Source organism: Lutra lutra, chromosome 3 (genome assembly GCF_902655055.1).
Source record: "Lutra lutra chromosome 3, mLutLut1.2, whole genome shotgun sequence".
Classification (NCBI taxonomy): Eukaryota; Metazoa; Chordata; class Mammalia; order Carnivora; family Mustelidae; genus Lutra; species Lutra lutra.
In genome coordinates, this window is record NC_062280.1 from 12975990 (window position 1) to 12994390 (window position 18401).

At 41.8% G+C, this 18401-nt stretch overlaps 1 protein-coding gene across 6 annotated transcripts in view; it reads left to right on the forward strand.

Moving 5' to 3' along the window:
• Positions 1-18401, forward strand: part of NIF3L1 (NGG1 interacting factor 3 like 1) — a 40820-nt gene that overhangs the window by 15618 nt on the left and 6801 nt on the right. Inside the window, exons 1-5 of one of the 6 annotated variants that reach the window (XM_047720700.1) lie at positions 23-214; positions 1575-2032; positions 3098-3260; positions 8228-8354; positions 10174-10312. In XM_047720700.1, coding sequence (XP_047576656.1) covers positions 1600-2032; positions 3098-3260; positions 8228-8354; positions 10174-10312 — 862 coding nt within the window. In that variant the 5' untranslated portion in view covers positions 23-214; positions 1575-1599. The other 5 variants (XM_047720702.1, XM_047720701.1, XM_047720703.1 and 2 more) reach the window with 5 other exon arrangements.

Genomic DNA, 18401 nt, shown 5'->3' on the forward strand with positions numbered 1-18401 from the left:
CCGTGCGCAGGACCGGAAGTAGTGAGTGCGGTTCGTGGCGGGCGTGTGGTTAGTGCTCGCTGTGGAGGTTATGAGGGCGCTTCTGGGAGGGAAGGCGGAGGAGGAGACGCGCACGAAGTTTGTCTGTAGCTTGAGGGCATAGGGCGCTAGTGGGGTAGGAGTGCCTACTCAGGAGCTTCAGGCTGGGTCTCGCCTCTTCATTGTCCTGGAAAAGGTCTGAAGTGGGACTGAAATGGGGAGGTATCTGAAGTCACGGAGCAGGCTGCAGTTTGCAGGCTGTAAAGTGGTCCATACTATTGTCACTTAAAAACAGTGCTGACGCTGGGCACTGTTCCCAGCTGTACGGTTACATCTCGACCACTCTGTAAGCGGGGCACGGTTATTTTTATTCTAAGGTGGGCGAAACAACAGACGTTAGGAGATGGGTTACACGGCTGCGGCTCTGGGAGTCGGTCTGGTTTCAGAGTGGGTGCTTCTGCCCACCCGCTGTGCCGCCTCCCGTGGTTAATTGCGGCGTCAAGCCACGCAGCCTCGCAGTTTCCTGATCTGTGAAATGGAGGGTGTTCTCTGTTATTTTGAAGGGCTCTTTCAACTTTAGCAGTACATAACTCAAAACTGTGGTGGGCCACTAGGGCTTTACTTTCACGCCTGCCAGATTTCTAAGAGTCTGGAGAGCGGGGCGGTATCAGTACTTGGAATCCGTAGAAAGAAAGTGTGTAAGGACCTTTAGAAGATCTTCAGGACCCCAGGCTCCAGTGGGTTTTGGAGGCTCCGCATCATTTTAAATCAGATTTTGAATAAGTACACACATGTCGTAGTAAATGTTTTTTGCTGAAAAAGTACATTTTTCTTTTTTTTTTTAAGATTTTATTTATTTGACACACAGCGAGATAGTGGGAGATGCTTAACGACTGGGCCCCCCAGGCCCCCCTGAAAGAGTGCATTTTTCAACAAATTTGTTAAATATTTTTGTGGAAATACTTGGTTTTGAAATTACGATTATCTGGTTAAATTTACATTGGCTACACTTATCTTGTCAGTTATGCATACTATGAATGCTTTTCTTCAAAAATAGAAATGTTCCTGGATTCTAATTGAAGTTGAGTGTTAGTTTTGTATAGGGCTTAGACACTGAAAGGGTTTTTTGAGAAGCTTTATTTTGGAAGTTGAAGGAGTCTTGGAAGAAAGGGTGGTATTTAAAGAACTGGAGAAGGGAGGAGAGTGGTTGAAGCAAGAATGGGGAGAACAAGAATCAGGGCTTGTGTGAGGTCCAGGAAGTGGGGAGGAACATTTTGTGTATCATGTACCAAGCTCATGCTAGGTGACTTACACATATTAATTCATTTGCTCCTGTGAATGGTCTCTGATGTAGGTTATAGTGTCTCCCATTTTGTAAATGAGAAAGTAACCTCAGGTTAAATGAGTTATCTAAGATATCGTGTGATGGTAGGTGGCAGAATTAGTATTTGAACCCAGTAATATGTGACTACAGCTCTTTTGCTCCTTTGCTTTGCTCCCTTGAAGGTCCAGGCCTAAAGTGTGTCTGTGTACCATTTTCTGTGTTTTGACTTCAGATACTCAGTTTTGCCTGATTTCTGTATGTTGTCATCTGTACGCCTCATTCGCAGAACAGTCCGGCTTGTTCATTCCCCAGTCTGCAATCCATCCCGCTCCTTCATGGATTTGAAGGTGCTCGTTTCTTCCTTGAATGACTTCGCGTCCCTCTCACTTGCTGAGAGTTGGGACAATGTCGGGTTACTGGTGGAACCAAGCCCACCACACATCGTACACACTCTCTTTCTTACCATTGACTTGACCGAGCAAGTAATGGAGGAGGCACTGCAAAAGAAGGTGGATCTCATTCTCTCGTACCACCCACCCATCTTCCGACCCCTGAAGCATATAACCTGGAAAACCTGGAAGGAGCGCCTGGTGATCCGGGCTCTGGAAAACAGAGTCGGTATTTACTCTCCTCACACAGTCTATGATGCTTCACCCCAGGGAGTCAACAGCTGGTTGGCTAAAGGGCTTGGTGAGAAGCCTCTTATTCTTTCCTGTTTACTATTTTCCCTACAAATGCTTTGAAATTTTAGAATGTCTTTCCAAAAGAATTTTAACTGCTTTAGCTGTGGGTACCATGATTTTATTTTTATATATTTAAAAATAATGTGAAATCTGGCACCTGTATTTGATAAATGAAATTTTTATCCTTAACGAATAAGGAAAGCATAGGCAATCTTCATTGCTGGATTGAGCTTCGGGAGTCCTCACTCAAGTATCACAGTGCCTAGCACCCGGAAGTTTGAGAAGTGCTTGTTAAATTGAGTCCAGAGCTCAGGCCTCTCCAGAATATACTTCATGCGTCAGTTAAATAGACCTCAGAGTTTTATTGAATGCTTACTCCTGCCCAGTACAATGAAGGACTTTAGCCTATGCGTTTTAGTTTTACCTTTAGTAAGTTACTTTAGTTTACTCGTTTGGGGCTGAAGCTTTTATGATTGTATAACCTGGATTAATGTGGTCAAGTAGGCTATGAGCATTTGCAACCAGAATGATGGTTTACATGAATAAATTTAGGAAGCAGTCACAAATTCCGTATATCCTCTAAGTATTCATGAGTCAAGTGTTTGTGTTATTTAAGAGTCTTCTGGAAAATAATTCTGAAAACAAATTGGTTTTGTATGTACGAAATCCTACATGACGGCGATTTAGGTATATAGGATTTTAGTGTATATGTAAGAGATGTGTATGCATGTATGTTACATAAGTATCTGAGAATTGATCTTTAAAAACTCATTTCCTTAAAAATATTGCCCATAACAGTTTATCTTTTTAATTAAAAAAAAACAAAAACATGGGACGCCTGGGTGGCCCAGTTGGTTGAGCAGCTGCCTTCGGCTCAGGTCATGATCCCAGCGTCCTGGGATCGAGTCCCACATCGGGCTCCTTGCTTGGCGGGGAGCCTGCTTCTCCCTCTGCCTCTGCCTGCCATTCTGTCTACCTGTGCTCGCTCGCTCTCCTCTCTCTCTGACAAATAAATAAAATCTTTAAAAAAAAAACAAAAACAAAAACAAAAAACCCACCATTTTTTCCCTAGGAGTTTGCACCTCCAGGCCCATACATCCTTCCAAAGCTCCCACCTACCCCACAGTGGGAACGCACAGGGTTGAATTCAGTGTTAACGGCACCGAAGACCTGGACAAAGTCATTTCTGCAGTGAAAGAAATTGCAGATGTTTCTGTTACTTCTTTTTCTACAAGGTACGATGTATTTTTCTCCTTTTTAATGTATATTTATCTGTATGGATCTCCGTTATAAATTCTATAACCCTGCTATTTAGACCTATTTTCCCCCAGAGTGGGTTTCTAGGGCAGCACACTTCTCATCCACATGTGGGTGTTTCATGGGGTCTTTTCAAAACAGTAAAAATGACAAGTAACACTGTTTTCTATGTGGGAGGGACTGTGCTACACCTTTTGCTTATAATATTTCTAATCCTCCTGATAATGTTAAAAGGTGGTTTTTTACCTGAGAGTATATAGATAAACCCTATTGATAACACTGATTACATGGATTTACTTTCAGTTTCTAGTAAATCAGTGATTCCCAAGCACTTTTTTTTTTTAAGATTTTATTTATTTGACAGACAAAGATCACAAGTAGGCAGAGAAGCAGGCAGAGAGAGGAGGAAGCAGGCTCCCTGCTGGGCTCGATCCCAGGACTGTGAGATCATGACCTGAGCTGAAGGCAGAGGCTTAACCCACTGAGCTACCTAGGCGCCCCTCCCAAGCACTTTTAAAATTTTTATTTATTTTTGGGCATCTGGGTGGCTCAGTCCATTAAGCATCTGCCTTTGGCTCAGGTCATGATCTCAGGGTCTTAGGATCGAGCCCTGCATTGGGCTCCCTGCTCAGTGGGGAGCCTCCTTCTCCCTCTCCTACTCCCCCTGCTTGTGTTCCCTCTCTTGCTGTGTCTCTCTTTGTCAAACAATAAATAAAATCTTAAAAAAAAAGTCTCTTATGGTTTGCCTCCTTCTCTGTTTTCATCTTATTTTATTTTTCCTTCCCTTCCCCTGTGTTCATCTGTTTTGTTTCTAAAATTCTACATACGACTGAAGTCGTACGGTATTTGTCTTCTCTTATTTTGCTTAGCATAATACTCTAGTTCATCTACATAGGTACAAATGGCAAGATTTCATTATTTTTGATGGCCGAGTAATAGTCCATTATAGATATGTACCATGTTTTCTTTATCCATTTATTTGTTGATGGACATCTCGGCTCTTTTTGTATTTTGGCTATTGTGGACACTGCTGCTATAAACATTGGGGTACATGTACCACTTCCAATCACTATGTTTCTATCCTTTAGATAAATACCTAGTAGTGCAATTGCTGGGTTGTAGGGGAGTTCTATTTTTAAGTTTCTGAGGAACTCGGTACTATTTTCCAGAGTGGCTGCACCCAGTTTGCATTCACAACAACAGTGCAAGAGGGTTCCCCTTTCTCCAAGTCCTCCTGAATACTTTAAAGGGAAAAACAAACAGACCATTCAGGTGTCTCTTATAAGGCCAATCATTTATTTAGGGCAGAGATACCAAAATGGTGCCTCATAGAAGGTTTCCTTTGAAGCTAATTTATCCTCATGCCTTTTGAAACATGTTAAAAGACAAGTTATACAAAGCTGGAACTTAATAATTGTTTAACAAACGAAAATAAAGGGGCGCCTGATCTCAGGTCATGGGTCCTGGGATCAAGCCCCACGTTGGGCTCTCTGCTCAGAGGGAGCCTGCTTCCTCCTCTCTCTCTCTCTTCCTGCCTCTCTGCCTACTTGTGATCTCTGTCAAATAAATAACTAAAATCTTTAAAAAAAAAAAAGATTTTAATAAAATGGAAATCTATATCAGGCTACAACAAAAAGTGATTCTTTCATAAGTGGTTTGATTTTGTTTTGTTTTTAAAGATTTTATTTATTTGAGAATGAGCAAGCATGTGCGTGCACACACAAGCGGGGCTGGTAGAAGGAGTGGGAGATAAGCAGACTCCTTCCCGAGCAGGGAGCCCAATGTGGGGCTCAGTCCCAGGACCATGAAATCATGACCTGGGCCAAAGTCAGATGCTTAAACAACTGAGCCAATGAGGTGCCTCTTAAGAGAGGTTTTTTTTTTTTTTTTTAATATTTTATTTATTTATTTGACAGAGATCACAAGTAGATGGAGAGGCAGGCAGAGAGAGAGAGAGGGAAGCAGGATCTCTGCCGAGCAGAGAACCCGATGCGGGACTCTATTCCAGGACCCTGAGATCATGACCTGAGCCGAAGGCATCGGCTTAACCCACTGAGCCACCCAGGCGCCCTTAAGAGAGGTTTTTAAGTGTAGGCCTTTTATAATTGAAAATGTTTTTTAATAGTATTGAGGAACTTAAAGACTCTCAAGAGAAGTTATAGGACTTTATAGATTCCAATAATGGCAGTCTTGTACCTTATTGAAATACTGTGTAAGTACTGATATTAAAAGACAGTGATACAAATAAAGAAAATTTCAAACAATACAGAAGTCCTCCTTGTTCCTTTTACTCAAGTCCTATATCTTCAGTGCAAATGATCTTTTCCCTGTTTTCAGAGAAGTGGGTATCTTTCCATACAAATACAGGGATCTGAAGAAATGTATAGTTTTTTGGTTGTTTTCCCCCACTTAATTAAATGATATGCTGTATTTGTCTTTCTTATTACCAGGGTGTCTTAGAGATCATCCCATATAGTTATAGAAGATCTCTTTGCCTGATGTGTAATGTTTCTTATTTTAGATGTACCAGGTTTCTTTTTTTTTTTTTTTTAAGATTTTATTTATTTATTTGAGAGAGAGAGACAGTGAGAGAGAGCATGAGCGAGAAGAAGGTCAGAGAGAGAAGCAGACTCCCCGTGGAGCTGGAAGCCCGATGCGGAACTCGATCCCGGGACTCCAGGATCATGACCTGAGCCGAAGGCAGTTGTCCAACCAACTGAGCCACCCAGACGTCCCTAGATGTACCAGGTTTCTTTAAGCATTCTTCTTCCTAACTGATGAGCTCCCCCCCCCCCCCGCAACTGATGCACATTTGGTTTTAGTTTTTCCCTATTACAGGTAATATCTGGGTTTTACCATTAGATTGGGGTCCAGGCAGTTTTTCCTTTTTCTTTCAAACTCCATAGATGATTCTAGTGTTGACAACTACTCTTCCAGATTCTTTTTTTTTTTTTTTAAGATTTTATTTATTTATTTGACAGAGATCACGAGTAGGCAGAGAGTCAGGCAGAGAGAGAGAGGGGGGAAGCAGACTCCCTGCTGAGCAGAGAGCCCGACGTTGGGCTTGATCCCAGGACCCTGAGATCATGACCTGAGCCGAAAGCAGAGGCTTTAACCCACTGAGCCACCCAGGCACCTCCCCTCTTCCAGATTCTTTTAAGGTGTCTTTTAGTTCTAGACTTCTATGATTATATTTAGAGTTTATGGTTAAATAGGGAACTTTCCTGATGCCAGTCTTTTTGGAGAGGCTGTATGGCATTGCTTTTCAGAGGGTGACTCAGGGAGCCCCTACATTAATGTTAATGGGATGCTTATGAAAAATGCATATTTTTGGCTTTTCATCCTAGATCTATGTAACTAGAATAGAGTTTGCTTGAAAATCTGTCCTGGAGGGCACCTGGGTGGCTCAGTTGGTTAAGCGACTGCTTTTGGCTCAGGTCATGATCCTGGAGTCCCGGGATCACGTCCCGCATCGGGCTTCCAGCTCCACGGGGTGTCTGCTTCTCTCTCTGACCTTCTCCTCACTCATACTCTCTCTGTCTCTCTCTCAAATAAATAAATAAAGTATTTAAAAAAAAAATCTGTCCCGGAGAATCTTGTATTCAGTGATATTTGAAAGTTAACTTCCGTAGGGCCTTAAAAAAACGCAGTTTGCTGTAGTCCCATTCATAGAAGTTCTTTTTCACTGGATCTTTGGAAGAGTCCAGCAGCTATCATTTTAAGAAGGTAGCAGATTGCTGATGTACACCTGGAATTAAGAGTAGTTCTGTAACAGGGCCCCTGGAAGGCTCAGTAGGTTAAGCATCTGCCTTTGGCTCAAGTCATGATTCCGGGGTCCTAGGATCAAGCCCTGCATCAGGCTTCATGCTCAGTGGAGAGTCTGCTTCTTTCTCTCCTGCTTCTCCTGCTCTGTGCTGCCTCTCTCTCTCTCTGTCAAATAAATAAAATTTAAAAAAACAATAGTTCTGTAATAATGGTTTCAAAATGAGGTCCCTGGGTCAGCAACATCAGCATCACCTGGAACTTGTTAGAAAGGTACATTCTCAGATCACAACCTAGAACTACTGAATCTGGGGGGTAGAGCTCAGCAATCTTTTTATTAAGTCTACAGGGAGATTTTGTGGTGCCTGGGTTGCTCCTGGGTTAAGCATCTAACTCTTGGTTTCCGCTCAGGTGGTGGTCTCAGGGTCATGAGAGTAAGCCCCATGTTGGGATCTCCACTGAGCACAGAGACTGCTTGAGATTTTCTCTCCCTCTTCTTCTCTCTCTCTCTCACATAAATGAGTCTTAAAAAAAGAAGTTTACAAGAAGAATTTGATGCATACAGAAGTTTTTTTTTGTTTGTTTTTTTAATATTTTATTTATTTATTTAACAGAGAGATCACAAGTAGGCAGAGAGGCAGGGAGAGAGAGGTGGGGGAGCAGGCTCCCTGTGGAGCAGAGAGCCTGATGCGGGGCTCAATCCCAGGGCCCTGAGATCATGACCTGAGACGAGGGCAGAGGCTTAACCCTCTGAGCTACCCAGGCGCCCCTGATGCATACGGAAGTTTGAGAAATACTGTTCTAGAAAATAGTTTGATTTGGGATCGAATCTTAAATTTCATGGAATCTAATCTCTTTTACAGGAGTTGTAAAATGGATTGTTTAAAAATACATTTCATGGGTCACCTGGGTGGCTCTGTCGGTTAAGTGCCTGGTTAAGCATCTGTCTCTTGGTTTCCGCTCAGGTCACGATCTTAGAGTGATGAGACCGAGCCTCTTGGCAGCGAAGTCCAGGCTCAGCCCAAAGTCTGGAATTCTCCCTCCCTCTCCCTCTGCCCCTTTTGTGAGCACGTGCTTGTGCATGCTCTCTCTCAAATAAATAAATAAAATCTTTACGAAAAATAAAATACATCTCACTTACATTTATCCTAAAGGAGCAAGTGATTTTTTTTTTCTTTTATAGGACTGATGATGAGGAGCAAACACGGATTAGTCTGAATTGTAGTCAGGAGGCTTTGATGCAAGTGGTGGCTTTTCTTTCCCAGAGCAGACAGTTCTATCAGAAGACTGAAATTCTGTCACTGGAGAAGGTAATAAAAATACATTACTGTGCATTTTTGTTTGACAGTTTCATTTGTAGATTAGTAGATCGACAGGCTATGATAACTGTTACTTAAAGAAGCACAAGGTGGTATAGAGTGCGTAAAACATCCTGAAAAAATAAATTGAGAAAGGGAGACATGCTAGGAGTGGAAAACTGTTGGTAGATGTCTCAGTCCATTTGGGCTGCTGTAACACATTTGGGCTGCTATGACAAAATACCCCAGACTGGATAGCTTGTGAACAACAGAAATTCTTTTTCTCACAGTTCTGGAGTCTGGGAAGTCCAAGATAACAGTACCAACAGTTTTGGAGTGGTGGTTGGTGAGGGCCTACTTCCTGGTTCATCAGTGGCACCTTCTCTCTGCGTTCTCACGTGAAAGGAAGGACTAGGGGTACCTCTTGGAACACTATTGTATAAGCGAATCCCATCATGTGGGCTCCCCACTTATGACTTAAGTATCCCCCAAATACCTCCTCATAGGGCTCCACCTCCTAATACCATCACCTTTGGGCGTTAGGATTTCAACATTTGAATTTGTGTGGGGACAGAAACATTTGGGTCATAGCAGTGCAGGACTTAAAAAAAAAAAGAAGTTCTGATGTGGGGTCACCTGGGTGGCTCAGTCCACTAAGTGTCCAACTCTTGCTTTTGGTTCGGGTCATGATCTCAGGGTCATAAGGTGCGGCTCCACACTGGGTGTGGATCCTGCTCAAGACTCTCCCTCCCCAGCTCATATATCCACGCTCTCTCTCTCAAATAAAAAAAGAAAGAATATAAAATAATTTTTAAAATTCTGGGTTTTTTTTTTAAGATTAAAAATACTTATTTAGTTGAGAGAGCAAGAGAGAGCTCACGAGCAGGGTGAGAGGCAGAGGGAGAAGCAGACTCCCCACTGAACAGGGAGCTGGATGTAAGGTTCAGCCCCAGGACTCCAGGATCATGACCTGGGCTAAAGGCAGATGCTTAACTGACTGAGCCATCCAGATGCCCCTGAAGTTTCTGTTTTTTATCGTTAAGTGCGGCTGTCACCCAGTATTACAGAGCACTACTTTCTAGGGTTAGAGACTCAGTTCCAGGTTCCAGGTTCTATCTCTTTTATACCCTCCGCCTAGACCATTTTATTTGCTCCTTTAACCTGATTGCTGTTTGTATAATGATTCCTATATCTTGATTTTCTGGCTCAGAATGCTTTCTTAAGGTAAAAAGTTGGGGCGCCTGAGTGGCTCAGTGGGTTAAAGCCGCTGCCTTCGGCTCAGGTCATGATCCCAGGGTCCTGGGATCGAGCCCCACATCGGGCTCTCTGCTCAGCGGGGAGCCTGCTTCCCTTCCTTTCTCTCTCTCTCTCTGCCTGCCTCTCTGCCTACTTGTGATCTGTCTGTCAAATAAATAAATAAAATCTTTAAAAAAAAAAAAAAAAAAAGGTAAAAAGTTAAAAACAAACTCATATTTCCAGGGACTCTCTGACATTTTCCTCTTAATGGATCCCACAGGTACTTCAATATATACAATTACTGACCCTATTCCCTGTATCACCCCTTTATTTATTTTTATTTTTTAGAGACAGCATGAACACCCGTGAGAGCAGGGGTTGGAGGGAGGGGCAGAGAGAGGGAGAGGGAGAGAATTTGCTTTTCCAGAAGTCTGAGCTCGTAGAAGTCAGAGAATGTCTTCGTCAGGTTTCCATCCCCAGGCTTTAGCCTGGTGCTGACATACTAAGCTCCCAGTGTGCATGTTTTCTTCTCACCACGTGCTGTTTGTTTATAGGACGAAGATGAACAGTTTTTCTAACTTCTGTTTCTCCTCAGCCTCTGCTCCTGCATGCTGGAATGGGACGGTTATGCACACTGGATGAATCTGTTTCCTTGGCTACCATGATTGAGCGAATCAAAAGGCACCTTAAACTACCTCATGTTCGCCTTGCTCTTGGGGTAGGAAGGACCTTAGGTAAATATGTACCATTTATTTGTCCTGTGTGTTTACTAAGTAGTATTATATAGTGTTTGGGCAAAAGTTGAAGTTCTTGGTTATATTAATATAAGTGACAGGAAACATGTTAGTTCATGGGAGATGACTGGTTTCTTTTATCAGTCAGGATAGACTAGATTATGCAGTGGTAAACATCTTACTGTCAAACAAGATTTATGTCTCTCTCATATTTATTGTTCATTTCAAGTCAGCAGAAGTCTCCTCACCGCAGACTTATTGCTATTGTAGGGAGGTAGTTTTAGAGGCTGTTAGACCATATTCTAGTGTGGAAATAATCCATTTTCTGTTCAACTCATTGTCCAGAATTAATCACATTGCCAGGACAAGTCAGGACATGAAATGCAGTCCTACCATGGACCAAGAGGAGAGCCGGAAATTATTATTGCTCAAATTAACAATGCAAATGTTATATTTTACCATATGGTGATATTTTATATAGTGAGGTGCAGAGTGACCCACTGCAGTTTGAGTCTTGTAGCCACTGTCTTGTCTTTTGGCTTTTCCCAGTATTTTGGGGAACAAAGAATGTTTGTTGGACTCCTACAGTGAGCTTAGCAGTGTACGGAATGTCCTAAGTATGCAAATTCCCACTGCAAAGGCAGGGGTAGAGCATAATTGTTGAGTGGATCCTGAATGCCGTGGATTCAGATTTCTGTGTCCTGTTTGCTGCATAACTTTGACAGGTCAGTGAACACCTCTGTGTCATGGTAGTCTCATCTAGAAGAACTGCAGTAAAAGTAATAAAACCTTACTCATCGAGTTAGTATAATCCATGTGACAGGGCACAGTGACTGGCGTACATTAAGTATAGTACATGCTAGCTGTTAGTTATATGGAAGGTATTATTATTCCTATTATATTACAGGTGATAAAATTGAGGTTCAGACAAATAGGTAACTTAGTCTACAGACAACTCATGGGAGTTAGTGTCCAAAGAAAATGGATGGCAGAGATGGGATTTGATTTCTGATCCAACTCCAGAGCTGCTTTTTAAATTTTTTTCTTTCAGACTTCAAAGTTTTATTGTATTTATTTCTTGATTGACTTAATTTTTGAAAGATTTATCTCTTTATTTGGGGGAGAGAGAGCATGCATGCGTATGGGCGTGCATGGAATGTGGGGAGGGGCAGAGGGAGAGGCAGAGACAATCCCAAGCAGACTTTGCCCTGAGCAAAGTGGAGCCCAGTGTGGGTCTTGATCTCATGACCCCTAAGATCATGAAGCAAGTTAAAACCAAGAGTCAGATGCTTAGCCACCTGTGCCACCCTGGTGCCCCTGTTTTATTTATTTTTTAATTGAAGTATACTTAACATACAATGTTAGGTTAGTTTCAGGTGTACAACATAATTATTCAACAAGTCTGTAGATTATGCTCTGCTCACGAAGTGTGACTACCCATCTGTCACCACACAATAGTATTACGATACCATTAACCACGTTTCCTGTGCTGTACCTTTTGTCCCCGTGACTTATTCATTCTATAACTGGACGTGTCTCCTGCCCGCCGTGCAGACTTTGCCCGTCCGCCTCCCCTCCGGCCGCCATCTGTTCTCTGTATTTATGGGTCTCCTGCTTTTTGTTTATTTCTTTTGTTTGCTTTAAATATTTTATTTATTTGTTTTTTGACAGAGAAAGACAGAGAGGGAACCCAAGCAGAGGGAGTGGGCGAGGGAGAAGCAGGCTTCCTACAGAGCAGGGAGCCCAATGCGGGGCTCGATCTCAGGACCCTGGGATCATGACCTGAGCCAAAGGCAGATGCTTAACAACTGAGCCACCCAGGGGCCCCTCTTTTTTTTTTAAGATTCCATGTGTGATTCCTCATGGTATTTGTCTTTCTCTGTCTGACTTTTATTTTACTTAGTGTAATACCTTCTAGGTCCATCTGTATCGTTGCAAGTGGCAGGATCTCCTTTTTTGTGGCAGAGTAATGTTTCATTATGTATACTTACCACATCACCTTGGTCCATTTATCTATTAATGAACATTTGGGTTGCTTCCTTAGCTTGGCTGTGGTAAATAATGCTGCCGTAAACATAGGGGTGCATATGTCTTTTCAAGTTAGTGTTTTTATTTTCTTTGCATAAATACTCAGTAGTGGAATTACTGGGTCATATGATATTCCTGTTTTTATTTTTTTTGAGGAACCTCCATACTGTTTTCCACAGTGGCTGCACCAGTTTGCATTCCCACCAATATTACGTGAAGGTTCCTTTTTCTCCCATCCTCACCAACACTTGTTATTTGTCTTCTTGAGTTCATCCTTTCTGACAGATGTGAATGATACCTCCTTGTGGTTTCGATGTGCATTTCTCTGATGATGAGTTATGTTTACTATCTCATCATGTGTTTATTGGCCATCTGTATGTCTTTGAAAAAATTGTTCAGGTTTTCTGGCCATTTAAATTGGACTATGTGGGGTTTTTGTTTTTTTTTTTTTAGTTGTATAATTTCTTTATGTATTTTGGATGTTAATTTGTTATTGGATTTATCACTGCAAATATCTATTCCCTTTTAGTAAATTGCCTCTTCATTTTGTTGATGGTTTCCTTTGCTGTGCAAAAGTTTGTTTGTTTTTTAATTAAGATTTTATTTTTTTGAGAGAGACAATGAGCAGGAGAGTGAGCATAAGCAGGGTGAGGGGCAGGAGAGGCAGACTCCCTGCTGAGCAGGGATTTCCCCATGTGGGGCTCAATCCTGGACTCCAGTATCTTGACCTGAGCCGAAAGCAGATGCTTAACCAACTGAGCCACTCAGGCATGCCTGTGCAAAAACTTTTTATTTTGGTGTAGTCCCAATAGTTAATTTTTGCTTTTGTTTACCTTGCTTCAGGAGATCTATCTAGAAAAGTATTGTTAAGGCCAATGTAAGAGAAATTACTGCCTATGTTTTCTTTTAGGGGTTTTATGATTTCAGGTCTTACATTTATGTTTTTAATCCATCTTGAGTTTATTTTTGTGTTGGTGTAAGACACAGGTCCAGTTTCATTCTTTTGCAGGTAACTGTCCAGTTTTCCCAGCATCATTTGTTGAACAGACTTCTTCCCATTGCATAGTCTTGCCTCCTTTGTTGAAGATTAATTGAGCATATATAAATGTAGGTTTATTTCTGGGCTTTACTCAATTCCATTGATCTAGGTGTCTGTTTTTGTGCCGGTACCATACTGTTTTGATTATTAAGCCTTTGTGGTATGTCTTGAAATTAGGAAGTGTGATGCCTCCAGCTTTGTTCTTTCTCAAGAGTACTTTGGCTATTCGAGACTTTGATGATTCCATACAAATTTGAGTATTATTTGTTCTAGTTTCATGAACAATCCTGTTGGTATCTTTTTTTTTTTTTTTAAAGAGTTATTCATTTATTTATTTATTTGACAGACAGAGACCACAAGTAGGCAGAGAGGCAGACAGAGAGAGAGAGAGGGGGAAGCAGGCTCCCTGCAGAGCACAGAGCCCGATGTGGGGCTCGATCCCAGGACACTGGGACCATGACCTGAGCCGAAGGCAGAGGCTTTAACCCACTGAGCCACCCAGGTGCCCCTCCTGTTGGTATCTTGATAGGGATTGCATTGAATCTGTAGATTGCTTTTGGCAGTATGGACATTTTAACAGTATTCTTCAAATCCATGATAATGGAATGTCTTCCCATTTGTGTCATCTTCAGTATCTTAAATCAGTGTTTTATAGTTTTCAGAGTATAGGACTTTGACCTCATTGGTTAAGTTTATTCCTGTTTTATTTTTGGTGCAATTGTAAATGGAATTGTTTCCTTAATTTCTCTTTCTGCTACTTCATTATTAGTGTATAGAAATGTAACAGATTCCTGCATATTAATTTTGTATTTTACAACATTATTGAATTCATTTATTATTTTAATGGTTTTTTGGTGGAGTCTTGGGTGTTTTTTTTGTTGTTGTTGTTGTTGTTTTTAAAGATTTTATTTATTTATTTTACAGAGAGATCAGAAGTAGGCAGAGAGGCAGGCAGAGAGAGAGGGGGAAGCAGGCTCCCCACTGAGCAGAGAGCCCTATGTAGGGCTCGATCCCAGGACCCCGAGATCATGACCTGAGCCGAAGGCAGAGGTTCAACCCATTGAGCCACACAGGTGCCCCTTGGGGTTTTTTTTATGTATACTATTACATCACCAACAGATAGTTTTATTTCTTCCTTATCAATTTGGATATCTTTTATTTCTTGTTTGATTGCTATGACTACAGCTTATGGTGGCTAGAGTGGGCATTCATGTCTTATTCCTGATCTTAGAGGAAAAGTTTTTAGTTTTTCACCATTGAGTATGATGTTAGCTGTGGGTTTTTCATATATGGCCTTTATTATATTGAGGAATGTTTCCTCTAAACCCACTTTATTGAGCAGATGTTGAATTTTGTCCATTGACTTTTCCTCACCTCTTGAATGATCATCCAATTTTTATCCTTCGCTTTGTTAATGTGGTGTATTAACATTGATTTTATGACTATTCAAGCATCCTTGCATCCTTGGAATAAATGCTGCTTGATTGAGGTGAATGCATTTTTGACTGTGGTTGGCTAATGTTTTATTGAGCATTTTTGCATCTATGTTCAGTGAGGATTTTGGCCTCTAGTTTGGGAGTGTCTTTGGTTTTGGAATCGAAGTAATGCTGGCCTTGTAGAATGTATTTGGAAGACTTCCTTCCTCTTCTATTTTTTGGAATAGTTTGGGGGAGAATAAGTATTAACTCTCCTTTAAGTGTTTGGTAGAATTCACCTGTAAATTCATCTAGACTTGTATTTTTTTTTTTTTTTAAGATTTTATTTATTTATTTGACAGAGAGAAATCACAAGAAATCACAAGGCAGAGAGGCAGGCAGAGAGAGAGGAGGAAGCAGGCTCCCTGCTGAGCAGAAAGCCCGATGTGGGGCTTGAACCCAGGACCTGGGATCATGACCTGAGCCGAAGGCAGCGGCTTAACCCACTGAGCCACCCAGGCGCCCCTAGACTTGTATTTGTTGGGAGTTTTTTGATTACCAATTCAGTTCCATTACTAGTAAATCAGTCTATTCAGATTTTCTATTTATTCCTGATTCAATATTGGAAGATTGTGTATTTCCAGGAGTTCATCCATTTCTTCTGGGTTGTTCAGTTTGTTGGCGTGTAGTTTTTCAAAGTAGTGTCTCATCTCTTGTGTTTCTGTTGTGTCAGTTTTTACTTCTCTTCAATTGTGATTTTTAAGATTTGGGTCCTTTCTGTTTTTCTTGAGTCTGGCCAAAGTTTTATCAATATTGTTTACCTTTTCAAAGAGACGCCTCTTGGTTTCACTGATCTTTCTTATTGTTTGAGCCTTTTTTTTTTTTTTTTTTTTTTAGTCTTTTTCATTTATTTCTGCTCTGATCTTTTGTTTCATTCCTCTATTGACCTTGGGTTTTGTTCTTTTTTTAGTTCCTTTAAGTATAAGGTTAGATTGCTTACTTCAGATATTTCTTGTTTCTTGAAGTAGGCATGTATCACTGTAAATTTTCCTTTAGAATTGCTTTTACTGTGTCTCAGATTTTGGACCATTGTGCTTTCATTTCTATTTGTCTCTCTGTATTTTTTAATTTTCTTTGATTTCTTTGTTGACCAATTGGTTGTTTAAGTTTTCTTAAGTTGTTTGTATCTTCTTCCCATTTTTTTTCTTGTGGTTGATTTCTAGTTTCTTGCCTTGTGGTCGGAAAAGATGGATGATACAACTTCATTCTTCTCAAACATATTGAGACTTTGGGGTGCCTGGGTGGCTCAGATGGTTAAGCATCTGCCTTAAGCTCAGGTCATGACCCCAGGGTCCTGGGATCAAGCCCCACATCAGGCTCCCTGCTCAGAGGGGAGCCTGCTTCTCCCTCTCCTTCTACTGCTCCCACTGCTTGTGCTCTCTCGATGTATGTCATGCTGAAATCAAGAATTGGCTGCCCAATTGACTGAGACACCCAGGTGCCCCACTTGGAACTCATTTTAAAAGAACTTCTTGGGGCGCCTGGGTGGCTCAGTGGTTTAAGCCTCTGCCTTCGGCTCAGGTCATGATCCCAGGGTCCTGGGATCGAGCCCCGCATCGGGCTCTCTGCTCAGAGGGAACCTGCTTCCTCTCTCTGTCTCTGCCTGCCTCTCTGCCTACTTGTGATCTCTCTCTGTCAAATAAATAAATAAAATCTTTAAAAAAATTTTTTTAAAAAAAGGACTTCTTCTTTACTCCCTCCTCCATGTTTTTTTGTATACATTATCTTATTTTACATATTTTTCTTCATAACTTTCTTCTAATTGGGTCTTTTTCTTAACTGCCTCAAGAAGTTCTTTGACATTTTTTGTAAGTCTGGTTTAGTGGTGATGAGCTCCTTTGGGAAGCTCATTTTATCTCCTTCAAATCTGAATGATAATCTTGCTGGGTAGATTATTCTTGTTGGTAGGTTTTTTTTCCATTTAGCACTTTATGTCATCAACATTCCCTTTTGGCCTGCAAAATTTCTACTGGAAATCAGCTGATAAAATTCTTTTTTAGTCTGACATTTCAATTATTATGTGTCATGGTATGGGCCTCCTTGGCTTCATCTTGTTTGGAACTCTCTGTTTCCTTCTGGTCAGGGAAGTTTTCAGCTATTGTTTCTTCAAATAAGTTTTCTGACTCTTTCTTTCTTTCTTCTCCTTCTGGGACACACATAATGCTAATGTTTGTTAGCTTGATGTTGTTGAAAAGATCCATTACCATATCCTCATTTTAAAAAATGGTTTTCTTTTTGCCGTTCTGGTTGGCTGTGCTCCATCACCCTGTTTTGCAGATTGCTGATCCATGCTTCCACATGCACTAATCTGTTGATTCCCTCGAGTGTATTTTTCATTTCAGTTCTATTTTTCAACCCTGATAGATTTTTGTTTTCTGGCTCTATGTTGAAGTTTTCACTGAGTTCTTCCACTTTCCTCTCATTATGATCATTACTTTAAACTTTGCTTGGCATTTTACTTAACTGTGTCTCATCTAGTTCTTTTTCTGAGGTTTCGTCTTGTTCTTTCGTTGGGAATTTATTCCTCAGTCTTCTTGTTTTGCTTGACTTTCTGTGTTCATTTCTATGAATTAGGTGGAACAGCTGCTTCTAACCTTGAAGGGATGGTCTTGTGTATGACCATCCCCGTGTAGGCTGTGTGTGCCCAGTGGCTTTGGCTGGGTGGAGCGGTGTCGGGCATGGGCTTGGAATCCCAGGGCACTCTCTGTTGGGGCTGTCCTAGTGGGATGGCAGGAGCTAAAGTGGGCATGGACTGGGACAGTCCTGAGGCTCTCAGAGAATGCCCTGACAGGACAGCTGTAGGTGAAGTGGGTGCACACTGGGGTGTCCCTCAGCTCTTGGTGTAGAGGACATCCCAACAGGGTAACTGAAGCTGAAGTGGGTGTAAAGCTAGTGTCCCAGGGTGCTCTGTGCAGGGGGTGCCTCGGAGGGGCAGCTGGAGCGGCGGTGGTGCATGGGCTGGGGAGGTCCCAAGGGGCTTTATGCAGGGGGCACCCTGGCAGGACAGCTGTAGCTGAAGTGGGTATAGGCCTGGGGATCCTGGGACTCTCCATGCAGAGGATGCCCTCAGCCACTCTTTTAAAGCATCCCTAGGAGTGCCTGTGTGGCTCAGTCAGTTAAGCATCTGACTCTAGATTTCGGCTCAGGTCATGATCTCAGGGTCCTGGGATGGAGTCCCGTGTCAGGCTCCCTGTTCAGTGGGGGGTGTGCTTGAGGATTCTCTCTCCCTCCGCCCCAACCCTGCGCACATGTGCATGCACTCTCTCTTTCAAATCAGTAAATCTAAAATACCTCTAATGGAGCGATCACTAATGAAGTATCCATTCTAGAACCCTATTTCTAGGGTGAAATACTTGTAGATTTGGGCTTCAAAGCTTCTGTCGTTTTACTCTTCAACTCTTCAAAGGTTGTTCTCTTAGAGTAAATCTATTTAAAAATATATGTCAAATCAATTTGGTAGCATTCCTTTAAGTAGCTGTTTTGGCTCCTCACTTGAGAACAGTGACAGTACCTGCCTACCTCTCACTGTTGCCCGGAAACCCAGGAG